Genomic DNA, 23,468 nt, shown 5'->3' with positions numbered 1-23,468 from the left:
TTTTTTTTTTTTTTTTTGCAGGGTGGGGGTGCCAGGGATTGAACTCAGGGTCACTTGACCACTGAGCCACACCCCCAGCCCAATTTGGTATTTTATTTAGAGACAGGGTCTCACTGAGTTGCTTAGTGCCTCACTTTTGCTGAGGCTGGCTTTAAACTCATGACCCTCCGGCCTCAGCCTCCTGAGCTGCTGGGATGACAGGTGTGTGCCACCGCGCCCAGCTCCATTACAAGCTTTCTGACGTGACCATCTCTGACCCCTCTCAGGATGCTGACCCTCAAAGCCACAGCTCAGGTCCTCATCCTGGGCTGCACGTGGTGTCTGGGCGTCCTGCAGGTGGGTCCCGCTGGCCAGGTCCTGGCGTATCTCTTCACCATCATCAACAGCCTGCAGGGCTTTTTCATCTTCCTGGTCTACTGTCTGCTCAGCCAACAGGTAAACGCTGAGCCCTTTCTCTGGTGCTTTAAAACTTTGTTTTAAACTTTGGAGGCACGCAGTTTAGCGAGCATTTACATTCCATGTGTTTAAATTTTCATGAGTCTGTCATCAATATGTGAACACACCCTGTCATTTATCTACTTTAAAGTGCTCTTGAAGGCGGACATAGAAAGTAGGTGAGTTATTGAGTGGGCTGGAGAGACTAGGGGAGGGGATAGGAGGGGTGGAGGAGGAACAGTGATTCTGCAGTTTGTTTCTTGGATGATGATAAAGCTCTACACATGTTTAAGGTGCTGGCTACAGAACTCTACAAACATCCTAAAGCCATGGGGTTGAACACTTTAGATGGGTTGTGTAATATGCGAATTCTATCTCAGAAAAGCTATTGACAAAAGCAAGATGTTATTGATTATAAGATCCCCTGATTTGTTAGTAGCTTTCGGAAAACAGATGGTTGCTCTATCAGGGAAGGAGGTTCCTCCGGCTTTCCCACCACAAGAGTCAGCTCATGCTCACAACGGGCTACGTCAAAAATCTCAGTGGCATGAACACGAGAACTTCCTTTCTCCTCCTCAGGTCTGCAGGTGGGGTGGGGTTCAGTGATCCCGGCTGGGCTCCGCTTGGCTTGGTTCCTGGATGCAAATCAGATTCATATCTGCTCCTCATCCTGAGGCTTAGGCAGAACTGGGAGCAGTTCTTCGGCATGTTTTTCTCATAACAATGGCAAAATTACAAAGAGGCCAGGGGTACCCTGCAGGGCCATTTTAAGCCTGTGACTCTGCTCACATCACCTCCTCTGATGTGCCACTGGACAAAGTGCATCAGGTGGCCAGGCCCAAAGCTAATGGGGAAAGAACGCTTCACCCACCCCGAGGCTGAGACAGGGTGTACTGCTTCTAACTAGGAGTGAATAAAGCAACCTGCCACACCACTTGACACCAATTCTTCAACCAATTTAACCAAGCCACGCCGATCCCAGGCAGGATCAGCCAAACCCCAAAGACCTACAAACCTGAGAGTGAGAAAAAATAAATATTTGTTTAAGCCACTGAGATTTCTTGAAATTGTTTGTTGTTTAGCATTAGCTGACGATTACAAGTGTGAAAGCTGGAGAAAAAATACACGGTATAGTCTCCATGTTAGCATACTGACAGAATTCTACATGGAACACTCATTCTATTTTACGGAACTAAGTGTCATCTGATTTCAGAATTGGAAGTAAAGCCAATTGGTATCTTTAAACCCAATTGCTGTAGTTTAACCTTTGATGCTAATTCAAATAAAAATGAGCTGTATGTGCAAAACAAGCACCAGATTTTAAAACTTTTGTACAAAAAAAAAAGGAAGGTCCTCCCTCTCTTCCTCCATCCTCCCACTTCCTCACGCCGAACACAAAATCAAACTTGGAATGGAAAAATAGCTCCTCAGGGATAAGAAACTGAGCTTTCCAGAGAGCAGACATTCCCTGGGGAGCAAAGGCTAAGCACAGGGTTAGAACATCCACACGTTAGTAATTGTCCAGGCACAAGAATATCTTGTGACTTGTAGGACACTGAAAATACCTTAGTGAAGAAAGCAAATTTCAGAGCATTACTTCAGAGGGCCCCATTTTGTTCATATAACCATATAAACACTCACTCCTTATGTTATTTTTGTGCACTCACTTGTGTGTTTAGGGCATATTAAAAGGGACAGTCAGCAATGTCTGGAGACGCATCCCACTGTCACAACTAGGAGTGGGTTGCTATGGGCATCTAGTGGGTGGAGGCCGGGATGCTGTCCACACCCTCCAGTGCACAGGACTGTCCCCACCAGAAAGCACAATCCAACTTAAGATCTCCATGGTGCCACAGTTGGGAAGCCTTGTGCAGCAGGCGCTGTCAGTGGCCTTCCCACAGCCCTTTGTTCCTCTCACCACGGGCCTGAGGTTTCCGGTTACAACATTTATGACTTGGAGTCTGTGGGCTTCTTACTGCCCAGGAGATGTGAGTGGCCCAAGCCTGGGACAAGATGGCGGTGCCAGAGAGCAACGGCCCTTGAGAGCAGCCCTCGGCCAGTGACAGAACAGAGCTGGTGGATGAACACCCCAGCTCCCTCCCCTCAGGTGCTATGACTCTGGATTAGGTCACATGTCTCCGGGGGCTGCCCAAGGGAGCTGAGCCCCAGTGGAAACTTCCTGGATCATGCATCCTAGGGACCACCCCTCAAATAAACTCCTTACACTTAAACTTTTGTTCCAAGTTCTAAATTCCTGGAGTAACCCAAATAAGAAAGATGGTTTCTGTAATATGAAAATATATTTATTGTAGTAAAATATGCACCACATAAAATTACCACTTAAATAAATGTTTTGAGATAGGGTCTCACCATGTTTCCCAAACTGGCCTCAAATTCCTGAGCTCAGGTGATCGATCCTCCTGCCCCAGCCTCCTGAGTAGCTGGGACTACAGGTGTGTGCAACACCATGTGTAGTTTTTCCATCTGAATAATTTTTAAGTGCACAGCTTATGGCCATTATATTCATAATGTCATATAACCATTGCCACTGTCTCTAGAACTCTTTATCAGGACAAACAGGAACTCTGTACCTATCAGATAGTAACTCCCTATCCCCTCCTGCCAAGGTCCTGGCAACCACCATTCTACTTTATATCTTGAGTAATCTGACTATTCAAGGTACCTTATGTAAGTGGCATCGTACAGTCTGTGTTCCTCTGTGTCTGGCATTATTCACTTGGCATGAGGTCTTCAAGGTTGAGCCATGAGTGGTGCGTCCAAATATCCTTTTTTTTTTTTTTTTTTTGGTAGCAGGGATTGAATTCAGGGACACTCGACCCCAAGCCACATCCCCAGCCCTATTTTGTCTTTTATTTAGAGACAGGGTCTCACTGAGTTGCTTAGCACCTCGCTGTTGCTGAGGCTGGCTTTGAACTCGTGATCCTCCTGCCTCAGCCTCCCCAGCCACTGGGATGACAGGCGTGCCCCACCGCACCCAGCCAAATATTTTCTTCTAACGGCTGAATAACATTCCCTCACATGGTTATGCCACATATTGTGAAATAGATCTCTATCTTCTTACTGATTCACCAGCTTTTCTCCTATTTTGTCATCTTAACAAAAAACCATCCTGGTATTTCCTTTGATATGTCAGGTCCGGAAACAATACCGAAAGTGGTTTAGTGATGCCACAAAATCAAAGTCTAAGTCTGAGATACAGACGCTCTCCAGCAGGCTTGGCCCCGATTTAAAACTCAGCGAGTGAGGTAAGTGAACCCATGACTTTCTCTAATGTTTTGCCACCCCGATACCCCAAACTTCCTCTCCTTGTCTTAGCACAAGTTCCCTTTGAAGAAGAGTATGAGGAAGAGCACTGTGCTACTCAGCTTTCTGTGACTGTGACAAAATACTTGAGATAAACAGCTTACAAGGAGGAGAGTTTTATTTGATGGTTTCAGAGGTCTTAATCCATGGTCACTTGGCCCCATCACACTGGACCTGTGGCAAGGCCAAACATCAGGGTGGGTGGGGAGTACATGGTGGAGCAGTAAAGCTCACCTTGTGGCAGCTGAGAAAGAAAGAAAGAGAGAAAGGAGCTGAGGTTCCAACAGACCTTTGAGGGCATGCCCTCAATGACCTAACTGCCTCCCATTAGGCCCCACCTCCTAAGGATTCCATCACCTCCCAATAGCGCCCCAGACTGGGCCTTTGGAGGACACTAAAGGTCCAGACCACAACACGATCTTTCCTGGTACCCTAGCTTGAGTTCCTCATTCCCACTGAATTGTTCTTCAGTGACTCTTCTCCGTTCACTAAGAGCTCTTCAGCTGACTTTTGGAATCTGTGCAAAGAAATATGGGTTAAATATGTCACCAGCAATGCTACCATTCAAGTATATCCCACAGGGGGAAATTGACTTGCACAGATCAATATCCCTCAAAACACATACTGTCCCACAGAGAGATGGATGTGAGCCCAGGGAATTGTTGGACCATTGAAAGGGCCCCAGGAGAGGGGACTGACACCACTCAGATGTATGGAATAATGGGACCTTCCTAGAGGGATGAAATGGTCTTGATAGAAAGGTAATACAAAAGAGAGCAAAACAATACAGTTCCTACCTTCATGGAGCTTAGCTTTTTCCATAGACAAATATAGCTTTTCTCCATAGACAAAAACCAGCCTCCAGGGAATTAAAATTCGGTCTTAGGCTGTTTTCTGTTGCTATAACAGAATTACTGAGACTGGGTAATTTATAAAGAAAATAAGGTTATTTCTTATAGTTGCAGAAGCTGGGAAGTCCAAAGTCAAGGAGCTACCTCTGGTGAGAGTCTTCTTGTTGGTGGGGACTCTCTACAGAGTCCCACAGAGGTGCAGAGAATCACATGGAGAGACAGAATAAGTGTACCAAAGCCACTCCCTCAATAACCCACAATCCAATAATCCATTAACCCACAAATAGATTAATCCGTTGATGAGAACAGAGTCCTCATGATCCATTCACTTTACCTCTCAAATGTTCCACTTCCAAATACCATTAGCATATGTCTTTGGGAATTAAGTTTCCAACATACACATTCTGAAGGACAAACATTCAAATCATACAAGATAATATGACTGAAAATCTGTCACAAAGAAAAATTCTTCTTCCTGGATTTTTGAGACATCCACCCACCGTAGGCTAGAGAACACCATGCCTGCCCTAGGATTCTAGATGGTTCCATCCCTGCCTGGTGGCTGGAGCTGGCTTGCACTCACTCCTGCTCTTTCTCCATGTTTGATTTGCTAACGCTTAATCCACCATTAATCTAAAAATCTTCTGTAGGGGACCTTTTTTTTTTTTTTTTTCAGAACAAGTGAAGAGATGATACTAAAACTAGAACATTCAGCTCCATATGGAAGATCCTGCCCATGGATCTCGTTGGCATCATGGGGAATGAAATGTGACCTTTGTAAAAAGGAATAAAGTTGAGGCCGGGGAACTCATTCTGCACATCACTGTGGGAGAGGAAGTGTTTAACCTTTACTTCCTGAAGCGTGTGCTCCGCGTGATACTAAGCTTTCAATAAACGTGTGTTGAATCGTATTTCTCTGTGTTGCGCGGTGTGTTCAGTCAATGCCTGGCCCTGGGTACCCAAATCAGGGTGGTTGCAATCACTTCCTTGACTTTTTGCAAATGGGGAGACCCCTCTCAAGGCCTTTCCTCGGGTTCTTACTCTGACTCCTCCTAAACCTGCTCTTTAAACTCATGTAGCCCTTTAAACTATCAACTTCTCCCAAAGCGTCTCATAAACAAGCAGCTTCTTCCTGGCTTCACCTCTTTTTTATCCTGCAGAGGTGATAAAGGTAGTGATGGAAGTCCCTCGACTTCCTGACCCCAGACACCCCTTACCACACCCCCCATTCGCTTCTCCTGCGTCAACACTCACACTCAAGGCAAAGGAGGCCCTTCCCGCTCCAGACTGGCCCCTCCTCCACGCTGTGGTCTCCCCTGCCCCCTTCTCCTGAGTCTCACTTCTTCCCCACCCTGGGGCCTGGGGGCGCTGAGATATGCTAAAGAGAGGTCAGTCGGCTTTCTCTGTAAAGGGCAAGATCAATATTCTAGGCTTTTCAGGACACAGGTTCGCACGTAGGTGCACACATAGCTTATGGTGTTCAGTCCTCCCTCGGTATCTGCAGGGGGTGACCCCAGTACACCCCATGAACGCCAAAGTCTGCAGAGGCCCAAATTCCTTGTGTCAGATGGCATTGTGTTTGCATAGAACCCATGACTTTGAACCATCTCTAGATTATTTATAACACCTAATACAAAACAAATTCTGTGAAGGAGTTCTTATGCTGGGTTGTTAAGGGAATAATGATAAGATTTAAAAGTCTTCGTGTTCGTGTGGTTGTCACTTTTTTCTGAATGGTGTTGATCAGCAGTTGGTCGGATCCATGGATGCAGAACTGGTGGCTATGGAGGGCTGCGTGGGAAGAGATGGGTGTACGTAGCCCTTCAGAAACTGCCAAACTACTCCTAGCTCATTGAGGGGAAAAAAAAAAAAAAACAAACAGGCTACAGGAAGGTTTGGGCTGTGTGTTAAACAAAGAGAAATGAGAGAGTCTGGGAGATGGCCAGCCAGCTTGAACTCTTGATCCTCCTGCCTCAGCCTCCTGGGTCGCTGGGAGTACAGGTGTGTGCCGCTGCACCCAGCTGTATGTGGACTTAAAAATTTGCTGGAATAATAGATTTTACTTCTTCTCACCACAAAAATAATAATAATAAACATCTGAGGTAATGCACCTGTATTTAGATCCATGCAGCCATCCCACAACATATACATATTTCAAAACGTCTGTTGTACATGATAAATACATACATTTTTACTTTCTTTATTTAATATATACAATTTACATCAATTTAAAATAAATAAGTTAATAGTTTCCAAATATATATGAGATCTGGGACCCTAAATTATTTTGTACCTCCAATAAAATCTTAAGAAAAGGTAAAAAGACTATAAGGAGACTTCAGTCCAATGCCCACAAGTTCTAGTCAACTAAATTCGAAATCCAGCTTCTACCGAACGTGGGTCACTTTCACACCGAGGAGAGGTTGACACACTGGTCAGTGGAGTCACTGCCCATCGAGTGGTGGTTGATTTGGAGGTGCTGGCAGGGAATAGCCACACGCTCGGCGGGAGGAAGGGGGCAGGGAAACCAAGGAGCCTGGTAGGATCCAGGGTGCAAGGTGTGGTTTTGAGCAAACTACAGCTGCCGTCAACTGGAGCTTACTCCCTCCAGGGACCTCCAGGACCTATCTAGAGCTCACTCTTTGGAGGTGATTCTCCTGGGAGATGAGGGAGCCCGGGTAGGTATACACCAAGTCCAGGCTTTAGTTGAAAGCTAGCTGTTCCTGGGAGCATTTTTCCACCCTGAAAATTCCTCCTGGCCACATAGCCAGTCAGATGACTCTCATGGCAGATGCTGGCTACTAGAAGTCACTGAAAAAGTGAGGATCAAGGAGATCCACAGGGCACGACCTCATTCCCTATGCACACGACTCCGTTCCTGAGCTGGGGGCAGCAGCACAGGCCTGTCATCCCAGCGGCTCAGGAGGCTGAGGCAGGAGGATGGCGAGTTCAAAGCCAGCCTCAGCAATGATGAGGCGCTAAGCAGCTCAGTGAGACCCTGTCTCTAAGTAAAATACAAAATAGGGCTGGGGAGGTGGCTCAGTGGTCAGTGCCCCTGAGTTCAGTCCCTGGTACCCCCCACCACCACAAAAAATAAAAAAAAAAAAGAAAAAAAGAAAAGAAAGAAAGATTCCATTCCTGGGCTGAGGATGTAGCTCAGGGGTAGAGCACTTGCCTAGCATGTGAGAGACCCTGGTTTCCATTCTCACTCACACACACACACACACACACACACACACGGTTCCATTCCTGACCCACCACTTACCAGATAAGAGAAGTTCTAAGAACTTCAGCAGAAGTTCATGGACTACCTAAACGTAGGTGGAGTTCATAAGAATTCTTTCTTCCCTGTCTTTCCTCTTTCTCTCACCCGCCACCCCCGACATCTAATCCATCAGCACATCCTAAAGGCTCTCCAGAAGTCTCCAGACCGTCACAGGTGGCTCCCTGGCCCTCATCATCAATGTAACAACCCCAGAAAAGCCTCAAAGACAACCATCACCTCACCCAGAATTCAACCCCTAGTCTCCTCTCCCATCCCAGGGTGTCAGCTTCCAACCACATCACGCTGTTCAGTTTCCCAGAATAACCAGCTGAGATCAGAGCTCCAAGGTCACGGTCCTCGAGGATGATTCAAGTTCACAGACAATCCCTTTGAAAGCAGCAGACGCTGCCGTTGGGTAAATCCTGACTGTGCCACTTACCCACCGAAGGGCCGTGGGTGAGCCACAAGACCCCTCTGGGCTCGGTTTTCCCCACTATCGAGTAGGGTCGCTAATTATCCTGATTCACAGTCATGGTGAGGCTTAAATACGAATGACTAATTCATGCTTGATAAACTATGACTATTATTATTTTTAATTCACCTAATCTTTGCTCCTCTGGACCCAAAATGGTAAAAGGAAACCTCTCTTCCATTTGCCTGTCTTCAACTAGACCGTTGTGGGAGTTGTGGAAGGGCCAGCACCCCCGTGGGCCCCCACACCCCCGAGCCACTCAAGAGATGTGACCACAGCCCCCTGCTTCTTCTTTTCTTAACACAATATTTTGGAGGAAACTCAAGTTTCCTCTTCTGAGATACGGGAACTTCCCCTGACCCCCAGATAAACAGTCCCTGGGACCCAGGGTCCCCTGGGTGAAGGACTGAGAACAAGACACCTGCCCACTCTGCAGGCTGTGGACTGTGCGGGGAGCCGGTGGGAGGGTAGAGACAGCTGTAGGGGTAGGAGGAGACCAGAACAGAGGGACAGGAAGTGAAGCGGACCCCCCCTCCCCCACTTCCCTGCTCTCCTCAAAGCCACCTTTCTGCTCTCAACCCAAACAGGAAGGACTTTGCTACTAGGTAAGGGCACTCGGCGACCAAGAATTTGATCCATTCGATTACAATTCATGGGTTGTACAAAAGGACCACCGAGTTGAGTTCCTTGTGCTCAGACGGGGACAGCACCAGACCTCAGAGTGGTGTGTTTGGGATATCAGAATGACCAAAGGGTACTTCTGGTTCTTGATGGGTGATTTGCTTTCCCAAAAGATACATATGTTGAAATCCTAACTCCCAGTTCCTCAGAATGTGATCATATTTGGAGGTTAAACAGGTAACTAAAAAGGTAATCGAGGTAAAACGAGGCCCTTAAGTGGACCTTAATGCAATATGACTGGTGTCCTTCTAAGAAGAGGAAATTGGGACATAGACACCCATGGAAGGGAGACCCATCAAAGACACAGGGAGAAGACAATTATCCTCAAGACAAGAAGAGAAACCAACTTAACTGACACCCTTGATCTTGGACTTACAGCTTCTATAACTGTAAGAAAATGAATTTCTGTTTTTTAAGCTGCCCAGCCTCTGGTATTTGGTTATTGCAGCCCTGTGAACCCAACACCATGGGCCAGGACTACACAGTGAAATCACGTTTTGAGAAGCACTAACTTTGCCAGAGTGAATAGCCCAGGAAAGTCCACCCAGATGTGAGTGAACTCCTACACCACCAAAGACCTTTACGACCCACAGACAGCCCCGGGCAGAGGTAGACAGACAGTGCCATCACTGTACTGTGGGTCTGACCAAGTCACGGAGTGACCCAACTATACTGTGTGGAAGTGGTCTTGTCTTTCTAGGAGTTCTATGGGCCAGGTCTTGTCAGAGATCTGATTCTGTCACATAGCTTGTGCAAAATGACACCCAAGACGTTGAGAAAGTGAATGGTCAAGGCTCACCGTGCCCCCACGGCTTCCCAGAAGCGGGTCTGCATCAGCCAGGCGGTCAAGGAGCCCGGAGCCTCCTGGTTCAGGGGAGCCAGGGTGTTTTATCCTGGGCTCAACGTCATGCTCAGAGCCCCCCAGGTTCAATGTCAGACTCAGCATCGCTTCTCAAGATCAGGAAATGGATGAACGTCCTCCACCTCTCAGAAATGGGAGGGCACCTACCACCAAGTCCCCGGCGTCCCTCCAGCTCACCCCTCTGCTTGAACCCGAAGGCCTGGCCTGCACCCCGGGGAGCTGGTCACGTCCAGCTGTCAATCACGTCTTCAGCATACCCCCGAGACACAGAGCCTTCTGTGGACGGCAGGGAATTCTCACCCCCAGCAGGGAGGCGCTGGGCCACACACCTCTAGCTTCAGCCCCGGGGGGGTTCAACAGGAACATTTCCGCTCACAAATCCAATACGTAGTTTTGGCACAAGAGAGATCGTTCCAGGTGCCACCGTTGTTCATGCTGGCGCAGTCCTCCTCGTAGATGTTGTTGGGCTCCTGTGGGGCCCAGAAACTGGAGGGAAGAAACAGTGGGCAGAGAGAGGCATGAGCCAAGGGACCCCAGGGGGTTTGCGGGTGCTGAGACTATGCTGCGTGGTTCTGCAGTGCCAAACGCACGCCCCCGGGCAGCGGCCACAACCCTCAGGATGGCCAGTCATGGGGACACAAGCCTGGGATCCCGGAAACCCAGGAGGCTGAGCAGGGAGGAGCACAAGTTCAAGTCCAGGCTGGGAAATGTAGCAAGACCTTGTCTTTCAAAAAAAAAAAAAAAAAAAGGTGTAGCAGTGGAGTGGATGAGCAGGTGGGGGAGGGGAGGAAAGGGAAGCCACTGGGCGACGAGACGGATAGAATCATGTGACACGCATGTGTGCCGATACTGAAGCCCTCTGGGATGAATCATCAAAGTGCACCAATAAATATTTTAAAAAGAAAAAAAAAAATAAAAGAGGGGGTAGAGCTCCCTGGTAGGATGTCCCTGGGTTCAATCCCCAGGACCCACAAGACAGAAAAGCTATTGACTTTAAAGAAAGGAACATGGTGGGAGAGGAAAGGCCATCGTGGTCCGAGGGTCCTTCCATCTGAATCACTCCTTGCCTTCCAGAACCACCTGAAGACGCCACATCATCCCCCCGCCCCCAGCTCACCTGTCCTACCCAGCCCCGTCGGTCATGGTCACGGGCAGCCTCTCCCACCTCCACCGCCCACCCCGGGCCTCCTGAACCAGCCTCCTCTGCCTCCTCCACTTCCAAGGACCCCTCCCTCTGCACACCCCAGTGGGATCCTCCCCACCTTTTGCAGGAATTGTGCTATTTGGTGTCACACTGTTAAAGCAGGGTCTGACCCGGGGACTCGGGTGCATGGGGTACGTGAAGGGAGGTGCTACAGAAAGGAGAAGGAGCAGGAGCCGGCGGCGGACGGAGAAGGAGGAGCTGAGCCAGGCTGTGAGCTCCGCTGAGCACGGCTTCCTCCTGACCTGGAGCTCGAGATGCCAAAGGCCCACTAGGGTCACCCCACGGAAGCCATCTCTTAGGATTTCATTGGCCCTGGGCTGACCCCCATGGGAGTAGGGGTAACCTCTTAGATGAGCAGCCTCCCATTCAGCTGAGGACACATTTCCAGAAACATCATGACTGTGAGCCGTTGGCAGCCAGTGCCTCCCGCTGGGGGATGCAGGCACCCCAGGACCTGAGCTGTCCCCACAGTGCCATGCCACATCATCTCTTACAGAGCCGCGCCTCCTATCAGGAATCTCTAGCTAAAAAAAAATCCTGCTCATCAACTCGACAAATCCAAATCTTCCTCTCAAACCTGTGGCCAGTCTTTTTATTTTTCCAGCCATTAACCTAGAGGCTTGATATATTTGCAAAGTTGTGCTAAAAGGTTGAGATGTTGCAATGGAGGACACCTCAAAGCCACATGTTAGGATTCGTCTGAAATGTCCCCCAGAGTCTCACACAGTCAGAGGTGACATGATCAGATCACAGGGGTCTGATGGCATTGGCGGATCAATAACTTGAGGGGGTCATTGGGAGGCGGTGGAAACGGTAAGAGGCTGGACCTAGCTGGAGGATGTAGGTCCCTGGAAGCAGATCCTGAGAGGACTTGGCTTGTCCCTGGCCCCGCCTGCCCCCTCCCTCCTTCCTGGCCACCGTGAGCTGACCACTTTCCTCTGCCGTGATCTCAGCCCCAGAGCAATGGAGCCGGCAGACATGGACCTAACCCTCTGCAACTGAGCCAAAATAAATCCTGTCTCTTCCAAGTTCTCCCCAGGCATTTGTCACGGCAACAAAAAGCTAACCCAGTTCAGGGACCAGAAGCCCTGTCATCATTTAAAAAAAAAAAAAAAAATCACCCTTGTAGTCCATCCCGGAATTCTAGAGAACTGGGGTCCCAGACCACAAGGACAACACACGCAGGGAAGAGGGGCTTCCCAGAGGGGGCACCAAAAAGATGACCAGGAGCCCACATACCCCTCCAGTCAGTGTCCCCAGGTCCCTCTGTGCCAGGCAGTAACCTTCAGTTAGGTGCTATGGAGACCCTCGGGGGGTTAATGACAATTTACCAACCCAAAGAGAAATTTTTCTATATTTAAAATCAGGATCCCTGTACCAGGAAGAGCCAAAGGCTTCAGCCATAAAAATATAAAATAGAATAATAGAGTCCTATTGTTTGTAGCATCATGGATGGAACTGGAGGATATCATGCTAAGTGGAATAAGCCGGGCACAGACAGAGTACAGCACGTCCACGTCACTTATGGGGAAACTCAAAAGTCGATTCTAAGAGAAGAGAAGTGCCGGCCAGGACCTGGGAAGAGGGACGGGGAGGGAGGGACGGAGAAGGGGTGGTCACTGGTACAGGGGGAAGCCGGATAGAAGGAATGATTTCTAATGTTTTCTACCATGAGGGAGTAACTGTGGTTGACAATAATTAATTGTATATTTCAAAATAGCTAGTACAGCCGGGCGCGGTGGTGCACACCTGTCATCCCAGAGGCTTGGGAGGCTGAGGCAGGAGGACCACGAGTTCAAAGCCAGCCTCAGCAACCTAGGGAGGCACTAAGCAGCTCAGTGAGCCCCTGTCTCCAAATAAAATTCAAAATAGGGCTGGGGATGGGGCTCAGTGGTCGAGTGCCCCTGAGTTCAATCCCTAGTGACAAAAAAAAAAAACACACACACACACACACACACAAAGAAATAATGAATATTTGAGGTGACAGATTTGCCAGCTATCCTGATCTGATCCTCACACGTTATATATGGTGCTGAAATATAACACTGTGCCCCATAAATATGTATGATTACATAACAGTGTAACTAAATATATTGTATCAATCAAAAATAAAAATATATTTTTTTAATTTTAAAAAAAGAACCAGGTCCTGACACCCTCAGCCATGCTCCCCACCTTCTCCTCTCCCCATGCTCAGGGCCCACAGAAGAGACAGACAGACCCCAGGAGCCATGGACACTTGCCTTAACGTGACAGGGGACCCATCCAGCCACCTCCAGTCCCCTTCTCGGTTCTTGTCATTCAGCCCCAACCAGTACACCCGTGGAGAGCCATGCGCCTTGGCCACGAAATTCTGCAAATACAAACTGCATTCAGCCATCAGTTCTCCTAATGGCCTCGGGGTGAGAGCCCCCCACGTCCTCTCCCACACATCTGTGGCTTCAGAAGGCTGCCCCTGGTCCCCACGGCAGGCAGAGGGGGATCAACACCCTCCTGCTTCAGCACGTGGCGTGAGGGTGACCACACAGCTCCTCGGGCAGGGGGCCACTCTGCTACAGTTTGCATGTGGTTTTTCTCCCTAAGATCCAGGTGCTGGGAGCTTGGTCCCCCACATAGTGGAGTTGGGAAGTGGGAAACCTCTAAGGGGAGGGTCTGACGGGAGATGGGTAAGTCATTGGAGGTATCTGCTGGTCCTGGGGAATGGTTTAGTTCCCAAGAGAATGAGCTGTTGTAAAAAGAGCCAGACTGGCCCGTCTCAGGTCTCTGGAGGCATCTTGCCGTATGGTCCCTCCCTCTCATGCTCCACAAGTTGTGATGCAGTCAGAGGGGCCATCACCAGAGCCAGCCCCGGGATGTTCGGGACTTTCAAACCTCTAAAACTTGGAGACAAATAAAACTCTTTCCTTTATAAAATACCCAGCTTCTGGTATTTTGCTACAACAACTGAAAATGGATTAATGCACATCTTGTGCCTCATTTTCTCCATTTGTAAAATGGGATGATAACAGGAGCTACCTCCTTGTAGGATAGGATTTGCATGCAGATAAAATAGGTTAATGTTCTTAAAGTGCTAACACAGTGACTGGCACCAAACAATGACCGTGACCTCTTAGCATTTAATATTACAGCATTTGAATAACGTTTTTTAGCAATAGGAAACGATAGGAGGTTTTTCCCCTGGTGTTTTTCCACCCACTCGGAGCCCTAATCTGCATCTAAGTAGAGAAGTTCATGAAGAAAATAAGCGGAGGAGGAAGAGAAGCAGGGGAAGGAGCCTCCTGGGGCTGGTATATCTGGGCTTTGGGAAGAAAAGGAAGGATTTATGTTGAAGACAGAAGATTGGGAAGAACTATGGTTAAAAGCAACTCCTCTCCAGAAAAACTAATTTATGGTGAAAGAAATCGTATCTGTGGTCGCAGATGGTGGAAGGATTAACTAGATAGGGGATATGAGAGGACTTTTCAGGGTGGTAGGAACGTTATGAGTCTTGTTTGATTGGCAGTGACGTTTGTCAAAACACAGGCTTCAAATATGTGCATTTTACAGTATGCAAATCACACTCCCACCTGAGTCTCCAATATGCAGGGAGGGGAGATGGCAGTGGCAAGAAGTTTTGAATATGCAGACAAGGTCTAGAGAGACAGGAACCCTCCACCTCATCCCCAAGGACCCCCGGGAGGTGGCAAAAAAAATTGGGGAACTCTAAAGAGCAAAAGCTACCTGGACAGTATTTCCTAGTAAAAACTCCAGGGAGGTTTCAAGAAACCAGAGGCCACGGGTGGTGGTGCACACCTGTAATCCCATGACTCGGGAAGCCGAGGCAGGAGGATGGCACATTAGAGGCCAACCTCAGTAACTTAGCAAGACCCTGTCTCAAAACTTAAAACTTAAAAAGGTCTGGGGATGTAGCTCAGTGGTAGAGCACCGCTGGGTTCAATATCACGCAAAAACATAATGCTCTGATGTTTATGATCAAGGTCATGGACTTTGAAGACAGCTACCTGAGCCCAAATCCCAGCTCTGAAAGTAGTTTTGAGTGACCAAGAATGAGTTGCTTAGACGTACTATGCTTCAGTGTCTTCAACTGTGAAGTGAATAAATCGCAATTTTACCTAATTGTTGTAGTATTAGGGCTCAGAGTGGGTGGAAAATACCATTAAAGTTGTTTACAAATATTCCAACTTTCCTTCTGGATACTCATAGGTGAGACCTTCTTTCCCTATCACCTCAAAGGGTAGGAGTGCTCATGTGACTTGCTTTGTGAGCCTAAGTGAAAACTCGGAGATGATTTGCCTCCTGCGTGACCACTGCTGGGCTATGGAGATTCTCTGTTACTGCAGCAGAACCTTACCTCTCCTGGCTGATACACGGATCTGTAGAGTTGTAAAGACTACATATGCTAATACATGCAAGACGTAAGGCGTTTGGAAGACAGGCACTATCTTAGAGAGAGTCATTCAGTTTCCATGGAAGAGATAAAACTGAGATTTGCAGAGGTTGAATAAACACCATCAGCACTTGAACTCAGATAAAACACATCTTCTTCCCTCTCACATGATAGTGTCTCAGCAAGAGCCTGTAATTAAGTTTAAATAACTCAAAAAGAATTACAAGTTCTCTCTACCCTGGTAAGCAAAGGAGGGGTGAATCCTGGAAGCAATGCAGAGTGGTTCTCAAGGGTTCAGCAGGGACAACTCACGTGCTCAGCAAAGGAATTGATGATGACCAAGTGAGAGTAACTCTCCTGGCAGAACTTCCTGGCTTCGTCCCATGACTTGGTGCTGGGAGAGAAGTAGTAACACCTGCCCTCAAAGGGGAGCCAGCCTTCAGGGCAGGTGATCCTGGTACAGTCTGGGGACAAGAGAGATGCTGTCAGAAGGCTCCAGCGTCTGTGTACCTAGTATGCCACGGACAGTTGTTCAGGCTGTGCCCTTCTCAACTCCAGTAAGCACCGTTCTCATCACTTCACTCAAAATCATTTCCATGAAGTCCTGCAACCTGCTGGTCCGGCCATGTCCCTCATCTCTGGGTGGTTCCCCAAACCCCACTCACCTAACAAACCCCGAAGTTCCACCAGGGACTGGTTGGTGTCTGCTCTGACACGGTCGATGTCCTTCTTCAGGCCAGCCAGCCCCGCCATGCCGGTCACTGTCAGGAGAGATCAAGGGTTGGGAACCCAGAACCACAGCCTCCTGCCCACCCACTACCCCCCACTGACTGCTCCTCACTGCATCCCGGGTCTCCTGGGAAATGGCAGAATTCAAAACCCACGTTCTCGGGGTCCAGGGGTCCTAGAGTGGCTTAGAGGGGGATCCACCCTTGGGGACTTGAGGGTAAAAGGAGAGGTGGGCTTCCTGGAGACGCGTTGGACATGAGGATGGGATTGGGATAGGGATGGAGACGGGGCGCAGGAAGAGGGTGAGTTGGCAACTGCCAGGGGAGGAGGGAAAACAGGCAGGCAGGGGCATCCCTCTTCCTTTAGACTCTTCTGTGACGTCCAAAACTCTGTATTCATTATTGATGTCTGACTCATGACCCCCGTACCTGCGCTGTCCAAGGGAAAGTCAATGTGAACCAAGCCACGTGTTGTTTTTTTTTTTTAGTTGTAGATGGACACAATATCTGTATTTTATTTATTTTTATGTGGTGCTGAGCATCGAACCCAGTGCCTCATGCGTGTGAGGCGAGCGCCCTGCCACCGAGCGACAGCGCCAGCCCAAGCCACGTTTTTAAGTCAAAAAGAAACCAGTAAAATTAACTTGGATACTGTTTTCACTCGTCCCTCTGTATCCACACTATATTATCATTTCAATCTGCAACCAGCATTTTCAAATTATTGGTGGGATAGGTTCCATTCTATGTGGGAACAAGTCTTTGAAGTCAGTGTGTGAGTTACGGTGACACCACACATCCCATTTCAGGCCAGCCACATTTTAAGTGCTCAACAGCCACCTGTAGCTTGTGGCTGCCATAATGTCCAGTGGAAGTCTGGACACACACACGCACAGGCACACACACACACACACACACACGCACGCACGCACTCGCACGCACACACCCTCCACGGGGAAAAGCACGTGACAAGGGTCATGTCTGATGTGCTCACCACGCTGCCCTCCGGCACCCAGCACAGTGGCCGGCAAAGGGAGATGGGGTTGGGGTTGGGGTTGGGTGTGGGGATCGTGCGGAGCTCAGCGCAGGGAGCGTGAGGAAGGATGGAGGCACTCACCGTTCACCTGCCAGGCCGTCTGCTGAGAGGTCAACATCCCCAGCCTCTCCACCACCTCCTGGTCTATGAGGAAGAGTCCAGCCTGACCCCAGGTCCTCCAGGGCCCCGCCCCCAACCTCTCCCCACGGCCCATCCTGGCCCTACTCACACTTCATCAGGGTCACAATCAGACTGAGGCAGCTCAGGATCAGGGACGTCACCAGCAGCAGCAGACACAGGTACACCTTTAGCCTCTCCTCCTGGTGACACCCAGGACTCTTGGACTTCAGATGGAGCCAGGGCACTGGAGTGGCTGGGGGGCGGGGGAGGGGGGTGGATGGGGACAGAGAGTGTCATCCTGGTGCTTCAGAGTGTGAGGAAGGGACCCTGAGCCTTTCCCCAGGAGCACAGGGCAGAAGTGTGTCGCCCTATCTACAGGACAGTCCAGAGACAAGACAGCCAGACAGGGTCGGGGAGATGAGCCTCCAGCAGCTCCTGCCCACGCCCCTCCCACTCAAGGCGGCCTGCGGACCCCTGGGACATAGAACACCTCCATGTCTCCTCCAAGTCCAAAGGGACTTGCTGAAGAGTCCCCTGCAGACACCCTGGCTCCCTGGGGGCCCTGGCCTGGACTCCCTGGGAGGAGCCGAGAGGTTTCTCTGTCCCAGGGCCTCACCCTGGACCTGACTCAGATACACTGGCCGCCCCCAGAGGGGAGGAAGGGAGCCGCCCGGGGGAGGGGGACTCACTGGTTTGGGACGGCAGGACAGGAGGAGGCTCCCGATCAACGCCTGGGAGAAAGGAGGAGAGAGGTCTATGCAGAAGTTGCCGGAAGATTCTGTCTTCCGAGATCAACAACCGCAGTCAGGATGGAGGGGTTGGGAGGAAACCCCCTCGGCTTCCCCCTCAGGATTCCTTTTTTCCCACATTTTTTATTGGGCATGCAGTTGTGCAAATGGCGGGATCTGCTGTCGTGTCACAGGCGCACACGGTAGGACACCTGATCTGGCCGACACCCCCCAGCCCCCCCACTGCTCACCCAACTGATGAGACTTGCGCGGCACAGGCGGGAGGTCCAGGGCTGGAAGGACCAGAAAGACAAGGGTCATTCCCAGGAGAGTCTCCACCCGGGAGCAGGAAGACCCCGGCCCGAGGCCTCACCTGTCATCCTCGGGGGCTTGCTAGGGAGAGGAGGGGTCTCCGATTTCTTTCCTGGGGAAGGAGGAAGGTTGCTCAGGCCCAGGTGGGGCAAAGCCACAGGGCGCCTCTGGACCCCCAGCCCCACTCACCTGCTCTGGGAGGCCTCGGGGGAGCCGTGGAATCTGAAGAAGAGAAGGTCAGAGTCAGGGTCGGGCGAAGGGGAGGGACAGGGTCACGGTGCAGAGACCGACCCCCGGAACCGCCCGGGAATTCCTCAGATAAAAACTGAGAAGTCCGTGTCCCGGGAAACCCCTCCGTCCTGGTGAGCCAGGACAGTTGGTGGCCTCGGAGTCACAGGGAGAGCGGAAGTGAGGACGGAGTTAGGTGGGGTTGCATCTGGCTCTGGGATTGGACGAGGGCCAAGCTGGGGGTGATCGTGGCGATGGGTGTGGGAGCAGCGTGGTCACTCAGGACAAGGTCAGGGTACCGCAGAGTCCTCGCCGGGTTTGGGAACAGGTTGAAGGTCACGTTGTGGTTGGGCGGGGATGAGGGGATGTTGCATTTGGGAGTGGAGGTGGGGAGATGAGGAGGGGCCATGTTGGAGGGAGGGGTGGCCCTGAAGGCGAGAATGTCGCTGGTCTTAGAGGAGGCGCTGAGGACCGTGTGGGCACAGAGCTGGCGTCAGAGACGAGACCGTCCCACGGTACAACCCAGCCCACCTCCTGCCTCACACGGAGCCACTCATGTCCCTGGACCTCAGAAACGGGGGATAGAGAGGCCCATTTTGCATAGGACGGCCACTGCCCAAGGACACCAGGGTGGCACTGCCCAAGGACACCAGTGTGGCACTACCAACCCCAGAAACCTCTCACGGCCTCCAGTTCCCTGGAGGGACTTCACTCAGGGACACCTCCCAAGCTCCCACGTTTCTGTCCACTCAACAGACCTTCCCGGCTGGTCACCCACCACACCCAGGTGCCCTCGTCGACTCAACCCCCCGGCCATGGGGCAGATCCCCCAGGTCCCCTGGGATTTCTCCGCTGCTTCGTCCCTTCCCTCTCGGTCGAGGTGGTGCCCAGAGCTGCAGGGCACAGTCCCAGTGCGCCTGCCATCGTGGCACCTGGCCTGGGGTGGGTCAACCGAGAATGACCAGGTGGCTACAGTGTCCAGTGACCGACCCCTGGGGCCCTGCTCCCTCATTCCTGAGAGAGCCGTCTCACCTGGCTTGGGAGGAAGGTCCTTGTAGGGTGGCGCCATGTTTTCATAGTCGTCACCGTCACCATCAGACTCCTCCACTGCGGTCCCTCCCAGAGAGAAGGCGAGTCAGAGTCTAGCCACCCTCCCCTCCTCCCTTGGGCCCTGGTCTTTGGCTCCAGATGGCCCCAGGGTGGGGATGCGGGGTCCCCACCGCCAGCCCACGCCTGGTAAGGGCCCTACCTGGTGGGTAGTGGCGCCCGGTGTTGGTGTACAGGGTGCTCATGGCTGCAGAGGACACCAGGAGAGGAATGCCCGGTGCCCCGGCAGTGCCTGTCCTCTATGCTGCCTGCTCGGGCGTCCGGGGGCCCCTCTCAGTTCCCCTTTCTTTAGAAGTCAAATGCATGCAAATCCGTCTTGAGAAGAGCCCCTGCGGACCCCATGCCCAAGCTGCTCTCTCTCCCCAGTTCAGATCTCCCCAGGACAGTGACCATGGCCCCACAGCTGGGCGCAGACAGAGCGCCAAGGCCAGGTGGAAAAGTGGCCATCTCCTCCCTCCTTGGACCTCCAACCTAAACAGGAGGGGCAATAAGCCAGTCAGGGGACACCGTGATGAGCCAGAAAAGGCTTGTTACACTTTATTCTCAATAGTGACCGCGTCGTCACTCGATAGTGACCTGGAGCTGGTGATGTTGCAGCCAGACGTGGAAATGACAGGGGCTAAGTGCGCCCACATTCCATAATGAAGTGCTCCCAGTGATCTACAGCTGTGTCCTAAGTCACCCCAAAACCTAGTGACTTAAAACAACCATACGCATGTGTCATCTCAGTTTTTGTGACTTGGGGATCCAGCACAGCTCAGCTGGGTGGCTCTGACTTGTCGTCTTTTGCAGGATGCAGTCTAAACGTTGCCCAGATGCCCGTGTTCATCAGGCGCTGGTCACCCGAGCCGAGAGGTGGGATCAGCCGAGGTGCCCCCTCCCCAGCAGATGGATGCACAAAGAAAAGACCGGAGTCTGCGTCCCTCAGCCGTGGAGAAGAAAGGGATTCGGACATTTGCAGAAAAATGCGTGGACCTGGAAGGTCTCCCAGCAGGAGGAACAAGCCAGACACAGAAGGAGGAGCACCTCTCCTTCTCTCTCAAAGGCAGAAGCTAAAAAAAGTCAACCTGAAAGTGGCCCAGTGATTTCTAGAGATGGGGAAGGTGTGCGGCGAGGGAGGGTGGAAAGGAGGCGAGGTGTGCTCAGCGGGTGCTGGGTGCAGGCTCGGAAATACCAGGCGGAACCTCAGCCGTATACACAATTCATACGTCTTCATAAATTTTTTTCAAAAATTTTGAATCTAAAAATAAATGAACAGATACTTTGAAAGGGACCTCTAAGATAAAGCCTTAGTTGGGATCCCTGGGAAAAAGGCATGATGTGACATTCCATGAAACTTTCTTATAATGTTCAATGAATTCATGGTATAAATACGATATTGATAACTAGCACTAGTTCCTTTTATTTTTTTTTTTTCCTGAGCTGGGAATGGAGCGGGGCCTTGTGCATGCTAAGCAAGCACACACTACCACTGAGCTGCAGCCTCAGCCCCAATAAATAGAACTTTAAATAGGACTTTTAATTAAAAATAAAAGACGTCTCCTGGAGCAGCCTTTACCTGACAGTACTGGAGATCTGCCTCTAGGACCGTGCATCCACCTGGCTCTGGACAGGAGACCTCCATTCTTCCCACGAGTCTCTCCAAAGGGATGACTGGGTGTCCCCACGGCAGGGTGGAGGCTCAGGTGGATGCCACATGCCTAGCCTCACAAGTCACTCACTGTGTCTAGTCTGTGCTCAGTTTACCATGTGGACCAGATCTGGGTCATTGTGGGATGAGACTACACAAGTGCACAAATGCCAGGATGTGGGGGTCACTGGGTCATCTTGAAGCCGGCTACCACAATCATACGAGCTGAATCTGCAAAACCTGTAAGTTGTATGTGAGTCCCGATGCACAGCCTGGACAGGACAGCGAGAGAATGGATTTTAGTTTCTTTTTCTTGTTTTTGTTTTGCAGTGCTGGGGGTTGAACCCAAGCACACTCTACCATTGAGCTACATCCCCAGCTTTTTTTTTTTTTTTTTTTTTTGAGACAAGAGTTTTACTAAGTTGCCGAGGCTGGCCTCAAACTCATGATCCTCCTGCCTCAGCCTCCTAAGTAGCTGGGATTATAGCTATGTGACACCACGCCCAGCTAAAAGTCCCCCAGAGTCTCCTGTTAAAGCCTTGGACCCCAGGTGGTGGAGCTACGGGAGGTGGTGGAAGCCGTAGGAGGTGGGGCCTCGGTGAGGGAGTGGGTTCTTTGTCCCCCACCCTTGATTCCTCAAGGAAGTGGATTCTCACACAGACTCAAAGGATTCGCTCACAACTTGCATTTTTAATTAGGAGGAAAGCTTCCTTATACAGATGGTTCCTGACACAGAGGTCCCCGATCCCATCTTTAGACGCTTCACTTACTGACTTCAGCAAAGTCCCTTTTGTCCAGATGAGGTCAGTTCCAGTCTCCTCGGGGTCAGGACTTAGACGGTTAATCAGGGGAGACACAATTCAACCCACTACGAGGTCCCAGGACTGAATGCTCGGGCACACGGGATCTGAGTGGACCCTGGAGATGACGGTAGGAGCACAAGGAGTGCAGAGAAAGTGGTTCTAGAAGCTGGAAAAAACTGGAGAACAGGGGGGGCCCCCCATAGCCGCCAGGCCTTGGTGACGGCCCCGGGAACCGATTTGGGTCTTTTGAACTCCAGAACTGGAAGGAACCCAATTCTGTTATTTAAACCATGGAATTTATGAAACGTTATTTCAGTTCATCTTAGGAAACTAAAACACACCCCAAAAGCTAAGACCCCCCCAGGACCCCTCTTTCGGGGCTTTCCACTAAGAGTAAAAGGAAACGCAACCCAAACTGGCTTAAACAATGAGGAAAATCCTTCAGACGTGGGTCCGAGCTAGAGTTGAGTTTCGGAGCCTCAAAACAAGAGCAGCTCAGGAGGCCGAGGCAGAAGGATCGCGAGTTCAAAGCCAGCCTCAGCAACAGCGAGGCGCTAAGCAACTCCGTGAGACCCTGTCTCCAAATAAAATACAAAATAGGGCTGAGGATGTGGCTCAGTGGGCGAGTGGCCCTGAGCTCAATCCCAGGTACCCCCCCACCCCCAAAAAAAAGTGGCTTAAACACAATGGAATTTATGTTCCACTAAGAGTCTCGATATAAACAACCTGGTCTCCTGATGGAAAGTCTTCCCCAGCACGTGGGGACAGGGTGGCCCCAGAGGGGCGGCAGATCAGCTCTGCTTTCCACCGACAGCGCACCCCAGGGGCTGGGCTTTCCCCCGTGGTGGGCCTAATGCCACAGGCCTCCCCACCTGCCTCAGGGGTGCATGTGCCCATTCTACAGGGGGAAGGAGAGGCTTGTCTGAGACAGGAGAGCCCATCTGCTCGGCCAACCTGCTAAGCACCGCAGAGCAGCAGGCTCCAGATGGACGTGGACATGTCCAGGGGTCAGGCAAACGGGTCAGAAGGACGGGCTGATGGCATCTCCGCACATCAAGGGAACTCGCTGAGGCGGCTGGGCCTGGAGCAAGGCAAGCCCAAGAAAGTCTAGTGGTCCTACTGTGTACAGACGGTGGACGCATGGCCAATGCCATCCCTCTGGACCCGGCGCACAGTAGGTATTCGGGGACTGGTAGTGGAATCCAGGCACATCCCCTGAGTCTAACATAAGGCTTTGGACCCTGGAGAACCCCAGCTCTGCCCCATTCATGCTCTGTGACCTCCGAGGAATAGAACAA

General features: G+C 50.8%; 1 protein-coding gene and 1 long non-coding RNA gene across 3 annotated transcripts; both read right to left on the bottom strand.

The window, feature by feature from the left end:
* Positions 1-3,859: 3,859 nt before the first annotated feature.
* LOC125613765 lies at positions 3,860-7,960 on the bottom strand. Its single transcript, XR_007344335.1, has 2 exons — positions 4,117-7,960; positions 3,860-4,003 (listed from the first exon to the last, which is right to left on the bottom strand). It is a non-coding gene; the product is annotated as an uncharacterized LOC125613765 (long non-coding RNA).
* Positions 7,961-8,644: 684 nt separating this feature from the next.
* On the bottom strand, positions 8,645-20,008 carry Clec17a (C-type lectin domain containing 17A). 2 transcript variants are annotated; one of them, XM_048795143.1, is made up of 12 exons: positions 19,880-20,008; positions 19,663-19,737; positions 18,592-18,624; positions 18,464-18,514; positions 18,342-18,383; positions 18,052-18,093; positions 17,472-17,615; positions 17,324-17,386; positions 16,147-16,242; positions 15,794-15,945; positions 13,338-13,447; positions 8,645-10,376 (listed from the first exon to the last, which is right to left on the bottom strand). In XM_048795143.1, exons 1-12 carry the CDS (start codon positions 19,920-19,922, stop codon positions 10,244-10,246), a joined length of 984 nt encoding a protein of 327 aa, XP_048651100.1. In that variant the 5' UTR covers positions 19,923-20,008; the 3' UTR covers positions 8,645-10,243. The 2 variants fall into 2 exon arrangements, with proteins under 2 accessions (XP_048651100.1, XP_015344323.1); XM_015488837.2 differs by having other exon boundaries at positions 19,663-19,746; positions 19,880-19,997.
* Positions 20,009-23,468: the final 3,460 nt, after the last annotated feature.

This window comes from Marmota marmota, unplaced genomic scaffold, assembly GCF_001458135.2.
Source record: "Marmota marmota marmota unplaced genomic scaffold, marMar, whole genome shotgun sequence".
Taxonomy (NCBI): domain Eukaryota; kingdom Metazoa; phylum Chordata; class Mammalia; order Rodentia; family Sciuridae; genus Marmota; species Marmota marmota.
Note: the sequence above shows the minus strand (reverse complement) of the source record. Positions and strands in the feature narration are given on the sequence as shown.